This window comes from Clarias gariepinus, chromosome 6 (genome assembly GCF_024256425.1).
Source record: "Clarias gariepinus isolate MV-2021 ecotype Netherlands chromosome 6, CGAR_prim_01v2, whole genome shotgun sequence".
Taxonomy (NCBI): domain Eukaryota; kingdom Metazoa; phylum Chordata; class Actinopteri; order Siluriformes; family Clariidae; genus Clarias; species Clarias gariepinus.
Window position 1 is genome coordinate 23,325,621 of NC_071105.1, and position 21,598 is coordinate 23,347,218.

The 21,598-nt window shown below is 40.8% G+C and overlaps 1 protein-coding gene across 1 annotated transcript in view; it reads left to right on the forward strand.

Moving 5' to 3' along the window:
- The window catches only part of LOC128526487 (cadherin-22), a 366,248-nt gene that overhangs the window by 272,047 nt on the left and 72,603 nt on the right, over positions 1-21,598 (forward strand). The window contains exon 9 of the mRNA XM_053498379.1: positions 10,107-10,228. Within this exon, the coding sequence (XP_053354354.1) occupies positions 10,107-10,228 (122 nt within the window). The remainder of the gene's footprint in view (positions 1-10,106; positions 10,229-21,598) is intronic.

Sequence of the window (21,598 nt, forward strand, 5' to 3'; positions counted from 1 at the left end):
TATCGTACATATTTTTGTGTTCCAACATAAAATGGAGCACAATAACCACTGCATCCTCTGTCAATCTGTTTGCTCTAAATGCAAACTGGTAATGATCCAGTGTGGGTGGTATGCCATACTTAATGAGCTTTATCATCAATCTCTCCAAACATTTTGCAGGTATAGGTGTAAGTGCAACTGGTCTGTAATCATTTAAATAGGTAATGTTTGATTTTTTTCGGGATGGGAACTATTGTAGATTTTTTAAAGCATCCTGGCATCCATAATGTGGACATCGACAGATTAAAGATGGTGGTAAAGATCTTAGCTGGTCCATCTGCACAAGCCTTGAGTACCTGGCCTGGCACTCCATCAGGTTCAGCAGCCTTCCTGGGATTGATGTTATGGAAACACTGTCCTATCTCGTGACTGCTCAGGACTGGGGCAGTATTACCAGAGGGAGGGCAGGGCAATGGTGGATCTCTGTTGCCCCTATCGAAACAGGCATAAAAGTTATTCAACTCCTCCGCTAGGGTGTCATAGCTGTTAAAAGAGTGAAGTGTCATTCTCTTATAGTACATTATCATCCTAATTCCATCTCACACCTGCCGGGAGTAGGTGGAGGTATAAAAATGGGCCTCAATCCGCCGTTTATATTGTACAGTGGAACCGAGTACTCGTAAATCAAAGCCCATCACATTTTCCCATAAGAAATAATGGAAATTAAAATTATTCGTTCCACAACCCAAAGAAATAAATACATAAAAATAATTAACACAAAATATAAAGTAAAAATAAAACAAATTAACCTGCACGTTACCTTAAAAAAAGTCAAAATAATTCCCGTAAGATAATTGTTTCCATTTATGCACACGCTGCTGAGTGTGTGTTATGTGTGTGCGCGAGCGTAATTTGACACCGTGCCGGTTGTGTGTGAGTGAAGCACCCCCTCTCTGTTTCACACACACACACACACATAAAAGGCAAGAGGGAGAGAGAGAGAGAGAGAGAGTGAACTTGCACGGTGTCAAATTATGTGCACGCACACACATAACACACACACTTAAACACTGACACACACTAACGACGAGAGAGAGTATGTGTGCGCGAACCTGCGCGGTGTCAAATTACGTGCGCGCACACACATAACACACACTCTGCAGTGCAAGAGAAAGAAAGACACACACACACACACACAGATGTTGATTATACCAGTAAGAGACGAGCACTAAGACCCAGCAGGGGAGATGAATACCTAGAGAGAAAAACCGTTGGCTCAGTTGTGATGACGCGACGCTCAGTGTTAAAACATGAAGCGCATGAGTTATACATGATACTTGGTGCTCAGAAACCACGACAACGCTCGTTTTTGAAGTCAAAATTTATAAAAAAATCTTTGCTCATCTTGCGGAACACTCGTAAATCACGTTACTCGTAATCCGAGGTTCCACTGTATTTTGGCCAATTTTATGCTCCTCCTAAGTGCAATCCTGGCAGTACAATATGCTATCCTGCTCCCAGATTTAAATGCTGCATCACTAGCCCTAATCAACAGTTTGACCTTGTGTGTCATCCAAGGTGTATCATTATTATTTTATTGTATATTTATTATATTATTTATTTTTAGGAAACGCACGCACCTGCTTTCAGAATGTCATATTGTCCACGCAGTAACTGATATAATCTAAGACTGATGAGGTGTATACATTTAAAGACTCACATGTCATGGGTCTGTGGTCCTTGAATACGTCCCCAATCTGTGGAGGAGAAGCAGTTCTGGAGCCTAGGGATAGCATCATCAGGCCATGATCTTATAGTTCTAACATTGAGACCAGTAGTTTTATTCCTTGGGGTGTACTTTCAATGTAGCAGAAGTGACAGATGGTCAGACAGGCTAAGGTGGGGATACCTGTACCTTATATGTATAACCATAACTATATACCCAAATATAACAGATTTTTTTTATGTTTCACATGGGCAACAAAATAGCATGGATACACATGATCACATGTTTATATTTATATATATTTCATATGTTTCTATAATCAAATAATAGTAATAATATCATGCACATTTTGAGAGTTAAAAATTTTTTGCGACATCATTCTCATATTTTCGTAGTGGTACTATATTTATTTATTTATTTATAAATTGTCATTGACCCATGCTGCGTTCCCGAACTTATCTGTGCCCTTTGAGTTTTAAGGGTTTTGATATAATATACTATATACACCGATTAGTCATAACATTAAAACCCAAAACATTATGCTCAGTATTATGTAGGTTCTCCTTGTGCTATCAGGACAGCATTTGCTCCATTAAGTACCACAAGACAGAGCCTTTGGGTGCTGTGTGGTTTAAGGCTTTCATGGATTGGACTTATGACACCCAGAACACTGGATGTTGTGCTCCCTTTCTATCGTGGCCAGACTTTGTTTTAGCAATTTGTGCTACAATGGCTCTTCTGTTGAATCAGATCAGATGCCCTAGCCTTTGGTCCTCACAAGCAAAAAGGAGCCTTTGTGCTAATGATCCTGTCACCAATTCACTGACATAATTGATAATCTAATTGATAATCGATGTTATTTAATTCACTTGATGGTGGTGTTAGTGCTGTGGCTAATCAGTGTATAGAATGGTTTAAAATGTAATGTAATAGAACTGTGTCAGTGCAAACCTTGTCTTATGGTGTGTGCATGTGTGACATTCTCTTAAAATACAGTTTGTATTACCTTTAGGTCTTTTAAAACTTATAATCAAAATTGTTTCAAAGTCAGTCTACCTCTCGCACACACACGCACACGAAACACAAATCATAATTTCTACCAGTTTACTTATATTGGCTTACAAAAGTTTAGTTTAAATCTGTCATTTAAAGATATTTCATGGGTAACAGCTAAAGGTCAGTTGCAGTCACTACCTTGTATATCAAAGGTGAAGGGTGATGCACCACAGCATGCTCATGGACTGCATTTTAGCAACCCAACCAATTTTTTAGCTGCTTTCAGAAATAATAATTAAAAAAAAAAGGTTTGCTGTTTGAAAACATTGTTTACTTCTCCTTCGCCCCCATTTTACTGAACTCTTTCCATTGAATAACGTCTCGGGTTACTTTGCTGTAACCCTGTTCCCTGAAAAGGCGGGAACGAGATGCTGCGTGAAAACGCTATGGGAACATCTTGTCATGTTGCTGGTTGTGAAGCATGTGTGTACCAAACACGCCAAATTTTTGGCTTTTATAACCTCGGTCAGGTGACGTCATCTGATAGGACGCACCTGCAGGTTATAAATAGGAGTGAACCGGAAACATTCCTCAGATTGATTTGTCTGAACGGACTACCGGTCACATAGGCAGTGCGGCATTGGGACGCAGCATCTCGTTCTCGCCTTTTCAGGGAACAGGGTTACAGCAAAGTAACCCGAGACGTTCCCTTTCAAAGGCTACACTCGATGCTGCGTGAAAACGCTATGGGAACGAGAGTGCCAACGCCGCCGCACTGCAAGTGTCTGGACTCCAAGGTTGTGTAGCGTGTGCGCACAAGGCCGAGAAGGTCTCAGAACTATGTCTTGGTAGCTGACTCAAGGACCTGTGGGCCCGGAGTAGCATGAACATCCAAACTATAAATGTAATAAATGTGTGTGGAGAGGACAACCCTCCCAGTCCAATAGATGAGGCGATCCCCCTGGTTGAATGAGCCCTGATTCCTAGAGGCGAAGTGAGCCCACGCGCCTCATAGGAGAGGGCAATAGCCCAGTGTAGTGGGGGCCACCCCCCGTTGCGGCCCCAGACCATTTAAAAGCTGCTTTGACTTACGCCACTAGCTGATGCGGTGGACGTAAATCTGAAGAGCACGTACTGGACAAAGTAAGTGAAGTCTTTCCTGCTCCGAAGCTGTAAAGGCGGAGGACAGAAGGCTTCAAAACAATAGGATGCATATTGGAACATGTGTGCGGAGAGGACCAACCCTCCGCGTCCCAGACTTGCTGCAAGGGAAAACCTCTTGCTAGTGCAATTGATGAGGCGATTCCCCTGGTTAAATGAACCCTGATTCCTAGAGGCGAAGTGAGCCCACGCGCCTCATAGGAGAGGGCAATAGCATCTCTCACGCCGCTTGCGGCTTCAAAACATGTAAAAGCTGCTCTGACTTACGCCACTGGCTAATGCGGTGGACGTAAATCTGAAGAGCACGTACTGGACACAGTAAGTAAAGTCTCTCCTGCTCCGAAGCTGTAAAGGCGGAGGACAGAAGGCTTCAAAACAATAGGATGCATTTCGGCAAATGTGTGCGGAGAGGAGCAACCCTCCGCATCACAGACTTGCTGCAAAGGAATACCTCTTTCTAGTGCAATTAATGAGGTGATTCCCCCTGGTTGAATGAACCCTGATTCCTAGAGGCGAAGTGAACCCACACGCCTCATAGGAGAGGGCAATAGCATCTCTCACGCAGCTTGCGGCTTCAAAACATGTAAAAACTGCTCTGACTTACGCCACTGGCTAATGCGGTGGACGTAAATCTGAAGAGCACGTACTGGACAAAGTAAGTGAAGTCTCTCCTGCTCCAAAGCTGTAAAGGCGGAGGACAGAAGGCTTCAAAACAATAGGATGCATTTCAGCAAATGTGTGCGGAGAGGACCAACCCTCCGCATCACAGACTTGCTGCAAAGAAATACCTCTTGCTAGTGCAATTAATGAGGCGATTCCCCTGGTTGAATGAACCCTGATTCCTAGAGGCGAAGTGAACCCACGCGCCTCATAGGAGAGGGCAATAGCATCTCTAACGCAGCTTGCGGCTCAAAACATGTAAAAGCTGCTCTGACTTACGCCACTGGCTAATGCGGTGGACGTAAATCTGAAGAGCACGTACTGGACACAGTAAGTGATGTCTCTCCTGCTCCGAAGCTGTAAAGGCGGAGGACAGAAGGCTTCAAAACAATAGGATGCGTGTTGGCAAATGTGTGCAGAGAGGACCAACCCTCCGCGTCACATACTTGCTGCAAGGGAATACCTCTTGCTAATGCAATTGATGAGGGTATTCCCCTGGTTGAATGAGCCCTGATTCCTAGAGGCAAAGTGAGCCCACGCGCCTCATAGGAGAGGGCAATAGCTGTCCGATCCTCTTAGAGAGGTAACACCATTTAGAAAAACCATCTTAAGGGTCAGAAACCTGAGGCGCTGACTCTAGTGGTTCAACAAGGGGCACAAGCCAGAGGACACATTTTTTCTGCAGAAACTCCAGCACTGAAACAATTCGGCAGTGGACTGGGTCTACCTGCTTCGTCATGCACCAACTTTCAAATACATTCTATTTGAGGGGAGGCAGTCCTAGTACTTAGAATAATCTTAATTACGCTGGCTGGAAGACCAGCTTGACTTAGAGTCAGAGAGTAGTAAAGGGGACATTTGCTGATCTTGCGAGGCAAAGAGGTCCACCTATGCTACATGAAATTTTCCCAGAATGTAATTCACCCTGAGGGACCGGAATCTGGTGCGCCTAGCTATTTAGCGGCGCGAGCACAGTCCGCCCTGGCGATTAATATATGAGACTGCCATAGTGTTGTCCACCCGCACTAGGACATGGTAGTCTCAACTGCTGGAGGAAGTGCTTTAGGGCCTGAAATAGAGCCATGATTTTGAGGCAATTGATGTGCCGCGCAAAAAGATAGCCTTTCCAGCTCCCTTGGGCTGGACGGTCATTTAAGACCGCACCCCAGCCCATGAGGGAAGCGTCTGTCGTTAGCATCTGCGACGACAAGACGAACTTAGAGTGGGACCCAGAGTCAGAAACCGGGGTCTGAACCACATAGGAAGGGTACGAAGCACCTGGCGCGTAGCTCTTATTGGGGATTGGCCCTAGAGTAAAATCCCCTGGTTCTTAGCCACAACTGAAATGCTCTCATGTGCAGAAGGTCCAAAGGTGTCACCGTGGATACAGCTGCCATGAGAGCTAAGATCTCTGAAAGTGATGGTCACTTTCTGGTCTAGCTTGATTTCCTTGACGGTGTTGAGGATGGATTCGACACGAGCGGGAGACAGCTGTGCCCGCTTACGCTCAAATTCCATGTGACACCCAAAAATGTTGTCCTCTAAACAGGAATAAGCATGCTTTTATGGCATTGGATCTCAATCCTAGGAAACAAAGATTAGCTAGAACGACATGCTGATGTCGAAGCGCTAGCTACTGAGACTGGGCCAGCCAGTCATGTAATTCAATACGGATGCTCTGGAGTCGTAAGAGCCAGAACTACATCCATGTATTTTGTGTATGTGCGGGTGAAAAAGCTAGACCAAATGGAAGGAACCGATACTGGTAAGCTTCGCCCCCGAAAGCGAACCTCAGGAACCTCTTGTGTTGTGGCAATATTTCCATTGATTCATTTTTGGATAGCGGTAAAGCCCGCAAAATCTAAAAAATTGGACGCAGCCCCCCGTTCCTCTTGTACTTTCCGGTTTCATGGAAGTGGAGACCACGCCATTGAAACGCGGAGGGTGATGTGAGAACTGAATCCTGTAGTTTCTCTGTACAGTGCTTAGTGCCCAAGGAGATATACTTGGCAGTAGCTTCCACGCTGCCAGTTTCTCAGAAAGGGGCAAAGCTCAGCGACTTGGTTAAACTGGGGGGGATGTTAGATGTTCAGCATCCTGAAACACGGCAGGAAAAACCCGAAGAACTAACATTTTATTGGAGACTGGAGTTGCCCGAAACACGTCTTCCGGAACACTTGTAAACCGCATTACTTATAATACATAAGGTTCCACTGTATATATATATATATATATAAAATGAAAATATTATGTATAAAGAAAATATAATTTATATATTTGTGTTTAATTAAATTCCTAACATTTTAATAGTTAGTGATTGTTGCAGACATTTACACTATTTTTTGGGGACAGGCTACTATACACTGATCAACAATCGGCACCCGCTGTAACCAGCAGATCAAATGAGCAGTTATTGGCTATGACACGTAGCCTTCTGAGTTTGGATGCCAGGGTTGCTTGGTTGAAAGCACGTTTGAAAGAGAAGATAACGTCACAAACACACACAAACTCTACATGCACACTCACGCACAATCTCTCCTTGCAGATACACCGTGCAGGAAACAACTGAACAGGTCTTCACTTTGTAATACACCTGGCCATAAATTAAAATAAATATTTAGGCCTAAAAAGATGCTTTAAAATTCATCTAAAATTCATTAATCGGCATGTATAAACCCGCAGCCTTAACAAAAGGCAGCGTTTTGATCAACAGGAAGATAAACGTGCGGAAAAATGCAGACATGAAGGACTATACTCGACAAGAATATAGAGAATGAGAATCATGTTTATAATAAGATAATTAATTAAATAATAAAATTATATTAAATAAGAACTTTATCTAAAAGCCAGACCGACCAAATTTCCCATTCACTGCTGAAGTACTTCAGATACGTAGGTTATATTTTAAAATTGCAAGAACATTACAAACTGCATATAATGTTGTAAAATATGAATAAAACAGTATTAGACAAAAATATATGATATGGTAGTATATATGCAATGAACAAGCTATTTACACGAGTGCTCAAATGTAAAGCAAACGCAGTTATTAATTTATTGTGTATATTTAACTTCATTAAGCCATTTAAGTTAAAGGAAAAATAACGTTCCTACCAGCCCACTATTATTTTCTGTTAAAATGTAAAGATTTTTTTTTTTTCGGTTAATTTTATGCACAATTTATCGTTGTACTTGGTCCGAATTATAGATAAAGTCCTTCTATGCGCCATCTGGCGGATATTCAGGGAAGCACAAAACATTTATTTAAATTCCCGAATGTTGCCTGCGGCAAGTCGCGGGATGCTGCGTGCTAAATTGCGGCATCTCGCGGGAAAACACGCGCATTCTTAATGAAAACATCTGTGGATAGGATTGTGTCTTTGGAATGGAACACTTGATTTATTATTTAAGATATTACTAACTGACTGCATGATTATGTGTATGATTAAAAATCTCGGGCTGAAAGGTACACAAACCTGTGTGTGGCTTTCTGCTTGTGTGCAAAATGTTTTGGCTAATTAATTGTGCAAAAAATATATATCCATAGGTGTTTATGTGCTGCAGACTATATGTCTATAGACTATATAGCTCACCATGTGTTTAACCTTTAAGACCTGCTATAGAGTAGTTCCTCCAGAGTGTATCTCAGTATTTTTGTGTTTTTGGAGCATTTTCATATGCCATACACCCATGCAACCCTAACTCCCCCACTTCAAGAATTTTTTAATGATGTAAAAAAAAAAAAATAAAATAAAACCAAATAATTGCTTCAAAGTGCAATAAACAACAACAAAAATATATTTCTACATATTTTTCTAAAAAGAGAGGTGTATGGAAGTATAACTTTAATTATATGAACTTAACAAAAACTTGTGGCAGTAAAAATGTTTGTACATAATGTTTAAACTTTTTTAAAGTTTAAAAAACTTTTCACTGCTACAGTCATTTAAACTTTTTTTTTTCTTTATAGAGGCTGTTGTTGCAGTACAATTACTAAAGAACAGATGACTTGGAAACAAAATAAAAAAAATGCTGTACGCGCACACATGTACTATGCATAAATGTTGACTATACGAGTGACGCAGGCACACTGAGACATGGGAGATGATTACCCACAATCCCACAGCGCAAGAGGGAGAACCACCATTGGCTCAGTTGTGATTACATAACGCTCAGCAGACAAAGCGCATACATACTACAATACTCATTTATCAAAACCTTGCTCATTTAACAAGTTAAAATTTATTTGTAAAATTTTGCTCATCTTGCAAAACACACACGGACCACATTTCTCGCAATCCAAAGTACCACTGTGCTTGAATTTTGTCGACCTGAATTTTATTACCCAAATTTTCTGGACCTGAATTTGTGAGGTTAAAAATAAAGAAGATGGTATTTTTAACACTTAAAAATTTTTTCAACAGCAATTTAATAACTTCAATATTTTTGCATTAAATTTTAAATGTTTGAATTACATATTTATTTAAAATATACAACAATAAATTACAATTTAGATTAAATTGCAATCCAGAAAAAAATTAATTTGAATTTGGCACAGTAAATCACAAATAAATTGTTAAAAAATCATACAATGTGATTTTCTGGATTTTTCTTTTTAGATTCTGTCTTTCACAGTGAAAATGCACCTATGCTGAAAATTGTAGACCCCTCCATGATTTATAACTAAGAGACCTTGCAAAATCACAGGGTGATCAAATACTTATTGACCTCACTGTATATGCATCTATAAATCTATAGATCATGTGTAAAAGGATACACAATGCATTTTACTGTTTTGGCTGGAAATGCATAGTTTCACAATTTACATGCACACAAAGCACATTGAAAAATATTACATTCAATAGTGCTGCATTCTAGAAGGTAAATGTTACAAAAATTATCAACCAGTTTAAAGTTTTAAAGCCAATAGTTATTGTAGGTTTGTGTTTACTTTATTAAAAACCACAAAAGAAGAAAAAAAAAACACAGTTAATCACTTACTTATCTATACCTCTTTATCCTGTATTCAGGGTCTTGGGGACCTGGAGCCTATCCTACGAGGCTTAGGGAGGAGCTGGCAACCGGCCGTTAGTGTAATGAACAGTGGTGAAAGTAGTTTTAAATTCTTACCGGTACTACAGTATGTAGCCAGAAGTTTAGAAGAATAAACCATTGAAGTGTTGAACAGTTCTGTAAATCTTGTAATTTTTTCTTTATAATTTCAAGTATTCCACTTCAGAATATAAATTTTGTTAACTTCCAAGTAGAACCCCAAATAGCGTTAAATCGAAAGCTGGCGTGCTAGGGTGTACAATCCCTTGTCCCAAAAACCCAGAAGGGGCCTTGATCAGGAGTGGGAAAACTATTTGGGATTTAGGCTTTTGTTATACTGTACGCCAGTTAGCTTTGTAGCTAAAAATAAAGAGACAAAGTGTTTAACATGACAAATACTTCAGATATGTTTTCTTGCTGAAAGTGCTCTTGTCACTGATTTTGAATGATATTGTGGAATATTGGTTATACATTCTTACCTGCTCATGCCCCTTATTACCCTTTTCGTCACACTTTTGCTCTCTCTCTTCAGATAACCCATCCATGGCTTCTCAGACTACAGTTAGCATCCGTATTCTGGATGTGAATGACAATCCACCTGAGCTGGCCACCCCATACGAAGCCTCTATTTGTGAAGATGCAAAACCTGGCCAGGTGAGATAAAGCTTCTGCAGTTATGTATTATTATATTACCATTTAACATGTTGCATGCCACCACAGGCAGATTCAGTCATAAAAGCAGGAACGAAGCTATCAGTATTTGAGGAAGCAATGAATCATTTGTGTTTTGCCTATTTCTGTAGGTTTTAAAGTGTTTCATGGATTACATTTCAGTATAATTGATTGGAAATCATTGACAAACTTGGTACTGGCTTTCTTTCTTTTTAGAATATTAAAATGTTTGGTTTAAAAGGAGAGCTGTATATCTCTGTAAAGCACATAATAATAATGATATAAGCACACTTTGAGTTTCACAATATCTACAATATCTAACGGTATTTAAGTGTTACAGCAATTGTAATACAATGTGTACTTGTATTAGGTTTAAAAATTAACTAATTTAATTTGTGACTTTATTTTTAATGACAAGGTTGACCATGCCATTTAATCTTTTAGAAGTGTTGCTAAAATATTCAACAGTGCTTATGTTTAAGTAAATGAATAAACTTTTTTTATATATATATATTAAGTTTGCCTCCATGGGAGAGTGAAGTTAATGTTAATGGTCTAAATCGGTTGTGGGTTGCTGGGTTTCTGATCAGAAGGTTGGAAGTCCAACCCTATCTGCTTTAGGGGGCACTGTATTCTGGCTATCCTGACTTTCTAACTAGGGTATGTAAAAAAATAATAATAATAATTTCACTGTGCTGTAAGGTACATGTAATAAAAAAATTATTCATGATATATATATATATTAAAAAAGCCTTCTCTTATCATTAAGAAGGTAAGTAAAGTCAATTGCCATTCAGAAAAGAAGGAACAACACAAGTTTAAACTGATGAACTTTACTCACTTTACATTACTTTTACCACACAACCATCATACACTATTTCCCAAGCCAAATAAGCATGTTGGAAGATATCCCCTGTGGTTGTGGAAAAAGATGATACTGTTTTTACAGATCACTAAGGAGGTTGCTGAAATTTGTGGCCCTCATGCTTAGTGCCCACTGTAAAAGTCTCTGGAGGTAGTGTTATTATCTGGGGTTGTTTCAGTTGGTCAGATCTAATTTCAACTATGTTGAGTTGCAATAAGAATTTAAGAATAAGTTAAAAGGGAACATGAATAAAATAAAAATCCCCACCATTAGTAATGCACTCATCAAAAAAACTTTTTTTATCTTGTGAGAAACCTGCAGACAGACAGCATTATTGTTCATCCAACAAATAAAAAAAATTCCACATTTCACAATTTAATTTTAATTAATTATTTTATTTCTTAATCTTCCCTTGGGCTTTAAAGTTCAACTCACTTTATTTTCCAACCACTTCATTATCTTCACAACCCCACTGACATCTAGTTTTATAGAAAAAAATGTATTTTTAAATATATTGTAGCGTTTTTCCCCGCTAAGCAGGAACTTGAAGAGGCGAGTGAGCTTTCTTGCTGCCCAATGCTAATGGCTGGGAGTATTTTATTTAGCTTGAGACACAAACAGCACATTCACAATCAACAAGTCACACAAACCACAAGACACACTTCTAACCCACACACACAACCTGGCCAGTAGAAGCGGGCGCGCAACCGCTGCAGTGTTTTAGTGACTCCGAAGTGTCCAGCACCCGCATGCCCGTGAACCATTCCTAACACTCGTGCCCGCAGAGTCCGCGGCACCAGCAGCTGAAAAGATTCGCCAGCGCCACACGGCCGTTCCCAGTGGCGGTAGAGTAAACCCCCCCGCAACGCTAGTCGATTAAACTGCGAGTGGAAAGCTTTTTCCTCTTGTCCCAGGTGAGCAATCGCGGCATAATCCGGTCTCTGGCCCGCGTTAACCCAACCCAGTACCCGCTGCAGCGCCGGATCCTTCTCCTGCTCGCCAATGAGCTGATCACGGTCCATCTGTGGCACAGGCGGAATGACTACAGGCGATGCTTTAGGCGACGCAGTAACTCGGCTGCACGCCGGCTCGGACCGCGGATTACCGACGGAGGCTCCAGAGGACTGCACAGGGAGAATGTTCTGATTCACGGGGGTCGGGAAGTGTTCGATGTCGCGACCACCCACACGCTCTTCAACCCGCTCGCAGTGCCAACAATGCTCTTTGCTCAGTGCCAACAACACTCTTTGGTCACCATGATGAACTTTGTTTCGGAGGCGTGGAGGCGGTCGGCGCTGGTGGTGGGAACACCGGCGTCCTTTGGCAGGTGAGGGATGAACGCGAACATTGTCCTGAGGCGGTCCGGCCTCCACAGAGTTCGATGTTTCCTCGGCGTGCGGCTGGTAAGGCGCAAGATGGTCCCGGTGAAGCACAACTCGTGCCCGCCCCGCCAACCGCACCCGGTAGAAGACATCGGAGAGCTGAGCAATTACCGCGCAAGTGCCCACCCAGTGGGACATAAGCTTGCCCGCGAGCCCCCTCTTCCTTCCGGAGGAACACACCCATACCTGCTCTCCAGCAGCAAAATCTCGCCCCCAGCTGTGAGTGTCCACGCCCATACGCCCCATAGGTGCCCCCACCCGAAAGTCTTGCAGCGGTGCCCGCGAGCGCTGGGTGGGGCCCGTCTGCTTGGCGATGGGCGGATCACGGTTCAGCTGTGACACCGGCGAAGCCACTGCGGGTGACGCAGTAACTCGGCTGCACGCTGGCTCGGACGGCTGATCACCGCCGGAGAGCCTGGAGGACTGCACAGGGAGAATGTTCAGCGTCGAGGGTTCTACATCGCCACGGCGCTCCACTCGCCCGCAGTACGAACCACGCGCACCAGCAACAGTGCGGATGTTGAAGGCAGGATCAGGCCGTCCGCAAACACGCTTGATTTGCCCCAGTAATCCAGAGCGCAGCAGCGAAACAGTGGAGCCGGTGTCCACGAGCGCCCGCAGTAAGACGCCGTCCAGCACATAGTCGACGTAAAGCCCAGCGCGGCTTACCAAGCGTCCTCCCGGCGCTAGTTTAGCGGCTGCTGGTGTACGCTGTCCCTCAGGCCTGAAAACGTTGTAGTCCGAGGTCCCGTGCCTCGGCCTCGCCGCGAAACGTTGGAGACTTGCTCGTTGCCTAGCCGCGACGGGTAGCCCTGTCCCCGGCTAGGTTCACGAACCGAGCGCCACTGAGCTGCTCTTCCGCCGTGATGTACCGCCAATATGGGCTCAGCGTGCTCAGACACGCCACAATATTTATAAACATGTAGAAACAAAATTGGGGAATTGGCAAGGATTTTTCCCCATATCTGATTACTTACATTAATTTGACTTTAACTGCATTTAATTCACCCCTAAGCCAAGTTTCCTAAAAAGTTTAACAATAAGGCCGTCTTATGTGTCGGGCAGGGCAAATGTTTAAGGGCATGCAGCTTTGTTTTTGTGGAGAGTAAATCTGAGAAAAGAATATTTTAAACATGAATTATGTGATCTTTATGTTTCTTTATCTTTATGATCTTCTGGCCTTCCATATTTGAACAGCCCCATTGAAGACAACCTTAGCCAATAGGTTTCTGTCAGTTTGAGTATAAAGCCAATTCCTTTTCAGCTTTTGTCACAATAGTTTTTTTATTTCTTCACTCCTATTTTGGAACTTTTCCAATTTTTAAAACGATATTTCCTACCAAAGGCAATTTGTATTATTATTTTTTCTTTTTCTTTTTTTAGAACAGACTGTAAGCCCAAGAAGGAAAATCTTGGAAATTTCTTAAAAACTTATGTCCGAATGACTCAGGGGCATTCCTTGATTGGTGTGGCAAATGAGGGAGGCAGAATTCGTAAAAATGCATGTTTTTAATAATGTATTTGTATGCCTAAGCCTGTATATTATTTTAATATGCTACATCCATTAAAATAGAAGTTTAAAAACATTTAGATTTTTATTTAATTTAAATTAAACAATTATAACACAACTATTTATGTCTAAGGTGTTACCAATAGGGTGTGTGAGTGATTGTCTGTGTGTGTGCCCTGCAATAGATTTGCACCCTGTCCAGGGTGTACCCTGCTTCGTGCCCTAGGCCTCCAGGTCCCCACGACCCTAAATACAGGATAGAGCGGTATAGAAGATGAGTAAGTGAGTGAGTGAGTGTTACCAATGTTTGAAGTAAAATTTTGGCTTGTTCTAAAATGAGCAGGGGTATGCAAGGGGTATTAGGTAATAATTAATAAATAAATAAACTATTTTAATGATTCAGTTTGCGAGCATAATTCGTTCCGAAAGTGTCCTCAGATATCAAAACACTCGTAAATCAAATTTCCCCATAAAAAATAATGAAAACTTAAATTATTCATTCCACAACCTAAAAAGAATAAATACATAAAAAATAAATACAAAATATAAAGTAAAAATAAAACATTTTACCTTTGAAAAAAGTAAAAATAAATCCAGACAGATAAATGTTTCCGTATTCAGTATTTGTGCACGCACGCACTATGTATTTGTGTGTTTATGTGCACAACCGCATGCGTGTATGTTTGTGCGTGTATGGGCTGTGTGTGCTTTAACCTATTGTGCGAAACGACTTTCACACACACAAACACACACACAAACACACACTCTCATTGGGAAAATTAACAAGAAACATCTCTGACACTCGAGTGCACGCACACACTAATGGACCTCTGCTGTAAAGTAAAAATAAAACAAATTAACCTGCACTTCACCTTTGAAAAGAATCATGACAGGGCAGTGTTTCCGTTAGAGTGTGTGTGTGTAAAGGCGTGGGAAGGGGTGCATGTAAAGGGGCACTGTGTCCAATGACGTGAGCGCACACAACGAAATCAGGGCAGTGTTATAATAAACAGTACACGCACACGCTGCACACACAAACACAAAAATAAAAGAGGCTTTACACGCACGCAGTGTTATAGTAAACAGTACATGCATGCTCGGATGTTGATTATACCAGTGAGAGACGCATACAGTACTAAGACGGGACGGGAGACGATTACCCACAATTCTGCAGCGTGCGAGATAGAAAAAACATTGGCTCAATTGTGATCATGCGTGCTCGTCATGCGTAGCACTCGCAAACTGCGTTACTCGCAATCCGAGGTTTCATTGTAGTTTCTTTTTAAAATTTGGATATACATTAAAAAAAAGACAGGAACAATGGTCTGTGGTATCTTTGTAGTCTTTATTCTAAGAGATTAAAAACTTTTTACAGTTTAAAAGCATTAAATTATAAGATAAGGTTAAATGGGTCTGAAGAAAAATTTCAGATACATTTTGAAGTAAAACCAGAGACACCACCTTTTATTGTATAAAATGTTTAACAATTAGAAGCTTATAGAGCAAAACTGTAGATATTAGAGATATAATTGTATCATTATAAATGTCCTATTTGTTTGTTTAAAAATAGAACTATAGAATAAAATAGGAGATATAAATAGAATTATTAAAGTATCTGTGGTGTTACCAGAAAAGACAGTAACAACATGGACAGTAACACCACAGACAAATGAGTCTAAATCCAGACTTTTCTAAAATGGTGGCTGCATCATAATTTGATTAAAATATGTCAGATCTGCAACTGTATTAACATAACACTACAAACACTAATAAAGTGTGATACATAAAATTGTCAGAAATTGAACTTATTTTAAGAAAATTTATAATAAAGAATATATTATTTCCAGTGGTTTTCTTTTTATTTATTACAATAACATGCCCCTTCTGAAATCAGGCCAATCGCAAATGCCTGTCGATGTGCCTGTCGATGTGACGCCACACCGCAAAAGGCCGCTCCTACACTAGTTGATTGACACTGGTGTTTTAGCAAAGACCCGCCCCGAGTAAGAAGAAGCTGTTGGCCATTGTTTTTCGCCGCTGGAGCAAAATGTTGCATAAGCGAGTGTGTTGTACAGTTGTTGGGTGTAATAGCGAACACAGCAGTAGTCATTCACTACCAACATCTGAGCCACTGAGGACGCAGTGGCTGAATTTTGTTTTTGAAGCTAACGTCCCCGCTGATCTACCTAAATGCGTTCATGTTTGCCCTAATCATTTTTCACCAGACTGCTTTATAAACGCGGGTCAATATAAAGCAGGTTTTGCTACGAAGCTGCTCCTAAAAAATGGATCTGTACTAACTTCGTGTTTCTGCTTCATTTTCACCAGGCTCGTAATTCCTTTTTCTATGAATCTTTGCAGATCGCCTTTTTAATAATCACGATGAATGCGGAGTGTAAGTTAACTTATACTCTCATAGAACATGGTTATGGTTGTTCTCTGTGTACATCCGTCTCTATATAATCCCTAATCGCCCGTTTATAATAAACAAAGCATTAAGGTGATTGTCTAGTTGCAAACTGTGTACGTAGTCGGAAAACTATATTATGCTTCTTCGCTTTTGTTGTTGTTGCTTGCGGCAGCGTAACAAGCCCGTTAATTCATGCCCATGCAGTGATGAGAAAGACAAATCGAGTCAATGCATGGCCATTCTTTTAATTTTTGCGTTGTCAGGTTAGTGTCGCTGTGTAGGTTCCGTACTTAAATTAAAAACTACTTAAGAAAACAGGCTCAGGCTCTATATTCCAGCGTTTTTCAGTTTGGACTGCATTACCCACAAAGCATTGCCCACAACACAGTGCGGGCAATGCTTTGTGGGTAATGCAGTCCAAAGCATTGCCCGCACTGGACTACACTCCCGTGGCTATACCCCACGTGTGTTGTGAAGACACTCCCCACAGAACTGAGGGGGGTGGCCTCAGCAGAGATCATAAGCATTTAAAGGAACATGTACTGAAACTGTACTGAACTGAAGTTGCTGAGAACAGAGCTAGTTTTTACCAGTTAAAAGTAGTGTTTTTTTTTTTTTACACAACCATTAAGAATTTTTTATTAAATATAGCCTATTACAAACTTTTCATTAGGACCCTAAAGATCATATTAACATTTAATGAAAAATGTGTCTGGATGACCCCTTTAAACAGGCGACATCCATTGTCAACACTACAGACATTAATTTGGAAAGTTTTTTTTCTTAAATATACCAAAATATGTTGTACATGTTTAAATGAAATCTATATACACAATATAACCACTTTATTTGTATTTACATTGTTATATTGTTGCACCTCTTATAAGCATCATATGTATTTTAAAACAAAAGTATAACTATTAACAGTCCACAAATAGTGTTTACTTTACAGATTACAAATATGCAAACATTTTATAATTTATTGGTAGTTAAATTTTATTTCAACCGTTGTAAAGTAGAGGGCCACCACAAAAAGAAGAATGACCCATGTTGCATTTCACCTGGCCCAACTACAATTAAAAATAGTTTCTCTTTTTACAAGGCACAAATAATGACAATGACCACAATATCTAAAATGCTTCTGAACAATTATTGTTAGGGTCTTGTTTTTTTATGCGACATTGGTTTGTATAAAAAATAGTTTTATGGAAAATACAGAATTTGTATTAAATCTAAATCAAATAAACTTGACATAAAATAAATAATAATCACAGTCAACAAAATCTCTTATATATAGTATTGGATTTTCTTTCCTTCACATATTTTATGTTACCATACAATGAAATTAGGGAAAAAGGCTATTATCTTTGTTTCTCATCAAAGCTTATTTTAAAACATTTGATTAGATGCAGATTTATCTCACCTGTATTTTACTTATTATAATTCCTGTGGGTCACAATTTTACATTTATCAAGTTGACAGTCTCATTAAACATTCAGCAGAAAATTATGTGAACACTTTTATAATTGTCATAATTAGCAATTAATAGCAGTTACCTCTAAGTATTCCTGTAGCTGTATTTAAGGGGCATTTTTTCCCTCTTGATAGCATGGGAGATTCCAAGAACTTAGAGTCAGAGAACAAATGTGGACATATACAAGTCCCGTTCTTTCTAAATAGCAATTTCCAAAATTGTATCTTTTGTATCTACAGCATACAATAAATTGTTTGCAACTCTAAATATAGAGTCGGACTATACAAATATTTCAGGAAAGAGGCACAGATGTCACTCTGAGGGATAAACAAACATCAAAGGTTGACACAAAAGGTTCAACTGAATACAAAGACTGCTGAACTTCAGAAAATTAATAAGAAAGGATAATTATAATAAAAAATTAAAATAATGGCAAATTCCATGCAAAGTTCTCTATCTTACTAAGGGAAAAGCAGGAAATACATTACATTAAGGCATTTGGCAGAATTTTGTGAATGTGTATGAATCAAAATGATATGATTGTCCCTGATGAGCAAGCCGTGGACGACGGCGACAGTGGCAAAGAAAAACTCCCTGAGATGGTAATAGGAAGAAACCTTGAGAGGACCCAGACTCAACAGGAACCCATCCTCATTTGGGTGAAAACAGATAGCAGGAATTGATGTGCATAATATTATGCGAGACTGGAAGTTCAGTATAAGAGGAGTAGAGTACAGGTAAGCACAGGTAAGTACAGGTAGACTGTAAGAAATTCCAGTCCTGAACTATTGAGCGTCCAAAGTCACAGGTCCAGAATACCTGTCTGCATCAGTCAAGGACAGGACCACCTTCATGGAAAAGTGGAGCCATCCCCAGTCACCATACGCATCCCAGGCAGACCACACGGGGCATCCATGTGATGAGATCTCCAACGAGATGCAGGACTCCAGGACGAGTTAGACAGGTCCAGAGGGCAGAGGAGGTCTGGATCAATGGCAGCTCAGGAGCGACATGTATAGCTTGACAGAGATAGGTAGAGGAAAAGGGAGAGAGGGAGAGAGAGAGAGCAAAAGAGATGAGGGTTAAGGGCCTCGCTCAAGGGCCCAACAGTGGCAACCAACCCGTAGTCCAGTGCCTTAACCACTGAGCTACCCCTGGCCCTTACAAATTATCCACAGGGTTCTTACAAAATTGAAAATACTGAATAATCGTTCAATGAAAATGAGAGGAAAATAGGGGAAAGTATTTGAAAAAAGTTTTAATTATTTTATAGTTAGGTTTTTATAATAACTATTCCAGATGTTATATGTTAACAATTCACCATTTGGGCAAGTTCTATACATAATTTGTAGTGTGAACATAACCTGAGAATAGCACATCCATAATGCCAGTTTATTCTAAGTAGTTTATGCCAAAAGTGATAAACATTTTCAAATCTCCACTTTGTGTACATCCATGGCTCTTTTATGGTACAAGTACAGTACCTGGAGCCTATCCCAGGAGGCCTAGGGCACGAGGCAGGGTACACCCTGGACAGGGTGCGAATCCATTGCAGGGCACACACACAGACAATCACTCACACACCCTATTAGTAACACCTTTGACATAAATAGTTGTGTTATAATTGTTCAATTTAAATTAAATAAAAATCTAAATGTTTTTAAACTTCTATTTTAATGGATGTAGCATATTAAAATTTGTACTCTCTTACAAGTGTTTAATTTCTCATCCATAATGCTGATAAAATGCTTTTTTTTCAAGATGTAAATCAAATTAAAATTTTATTTGTCACATACACACAGTCATACACAGTACGATATGCAGTGAAATGCTTTTTTGACTACCAGTGACCTTAAAATAAAAGCTTTAACATAAAAAATAAATATGAATATTTTCTACCATATTTCCTTTAAAGTTAACTGGTAAAATATACTGTACAAGTAAAAATAAAGATATATTGCAGTAAAAGAAATATTGCAGAAAATGAAATTAACTAGTAAAATATAATGTGCTAAGTAAAATAAAATAAAAAGATACTGTACAAATAAGAACAAAATAGATATAACATAGAAAAATAAAAGAAGAAAATAGAAATTTGTCCATATAAGAAATGTAAAAATGGCTGAGGTGTGCAAATATGCATAAAGTGACTTCTTAAAGTGTCTTATTATTAAAGTGATTTGTGCAGTGGTCCATAATGAAAGTATAAGTATATAGTGCAAAAAGTGTACATGAATGTGTCCATAGTGGGCATGAATGCCCAGTCAGTGTTGGATGTAAAAGAGATTATATTAGTCCTGTATTGTGTTGTGGTTGAGAGACCTTATGGCCTGCGGGAAGAAGCTCCTCCTTAATCTCTCTGTATTGGTCTTCAGGGAGCGGAATCGCTTCCCAGACCGCAACAGAGAGAACAGTCCATTGTTGGGATGGCTGAGGTCCTTCACCATCTTCCTGGCCTTAGTCCAGCACCGTTTGCTGTAGATCGAGTGCAGGTCAGGGAGCTCTGTGCGGATGATTCGTTCAGCTGAACGCACCACCCTCTGTAGAGCTCGTCTGTCCTGCATGGTGCTGTTCCCGAACCAGGTTGTGATGTTTCCCGTCAGGACGCTCTCTATGGTGCAGGAGTAGAAATTCCTGAGCACCTTGGAGGGCAGTCTAAAGTCTCTCAAGCGTCTGAGGTGGTAGAGATGCTGCCGAACCTTTTTCACCACGGTGTTGATGTGACAGGACCATGACAGGTCCTGCGTGATGTGAACACAGAGGTATCGAAAGCTGTCCACTCTCTCCACTGGGCTCCTGTTGATGTCTGGGGTCTGGTAGTTCCTCTCCTGCTTTGTACAAAAGTCCACAATCATCTCCATTGTCTTGCTGACGTTCACGAGGAGATTGGAAATCTGGAGAAATGGTGCCAGAGGAACAATCTCCTCTAGGTAGGCCGACTCATCGTTGTTCGTGATCAGGCCCACCACAACAGTGTCGTCAGCAAACTTGATGACGGCGGTGGAGTTGGTAGTGGCCACGCAGTCATAGGTGTCATACTGGTTGTTGGTGCTTTATAATTCGTAATTGTCCCTAGTCCCTGCCACAGGCTCCTAAAATCACTCTGTTGGAGCTGTGACTCTAGTTTCCTCCCGTAGCACTGCTTCGCCTTTTTCACCGCCTTCCGGATGCTGTATGACGCAGCCTTGTATGGTTCCATGTCCCCCGACGCGAGTCCCGTGTTGTAGGCAGCGGTGCGGGATCTCAAAGCATTGTGGATGATTTTATCCACCCACGGCTTCTGGTTGGGAAACCCAGTCTGCGTCATCGAGTGCGTCCTGTAACGCGGCCACCGATTGGTCCGTCCAATGTGCAACCTCCCTCTGAACCAGAACTTCCTGTTTCAGCCTTTGTTTGTATTTTGGCATAAGGAAGATGGCGGCATGGTCGGATTTACCAAACAGTGGACGAGATTGTGCCTTAAAGCCGTCCTGTTGTATACCAATGTGTAACAATGATCTAGTGTCCTTTCGCCCCTGGTGGGGCAGGTGATGTGCTGATAAAAGTTTGGTGCTGCGCGTTTGAGGTTGGCACTATTAAAGTCCCCCGCCACAATGAGCGCAGCATCCTGTACAGCAGCGGTGTCTGGTGCTGTGTGAGTACCTCATGCGGCGCTGATTATGACAGATGTGAACTCCCGAGGTAGATAAAAAGGACGACACATGATGGACA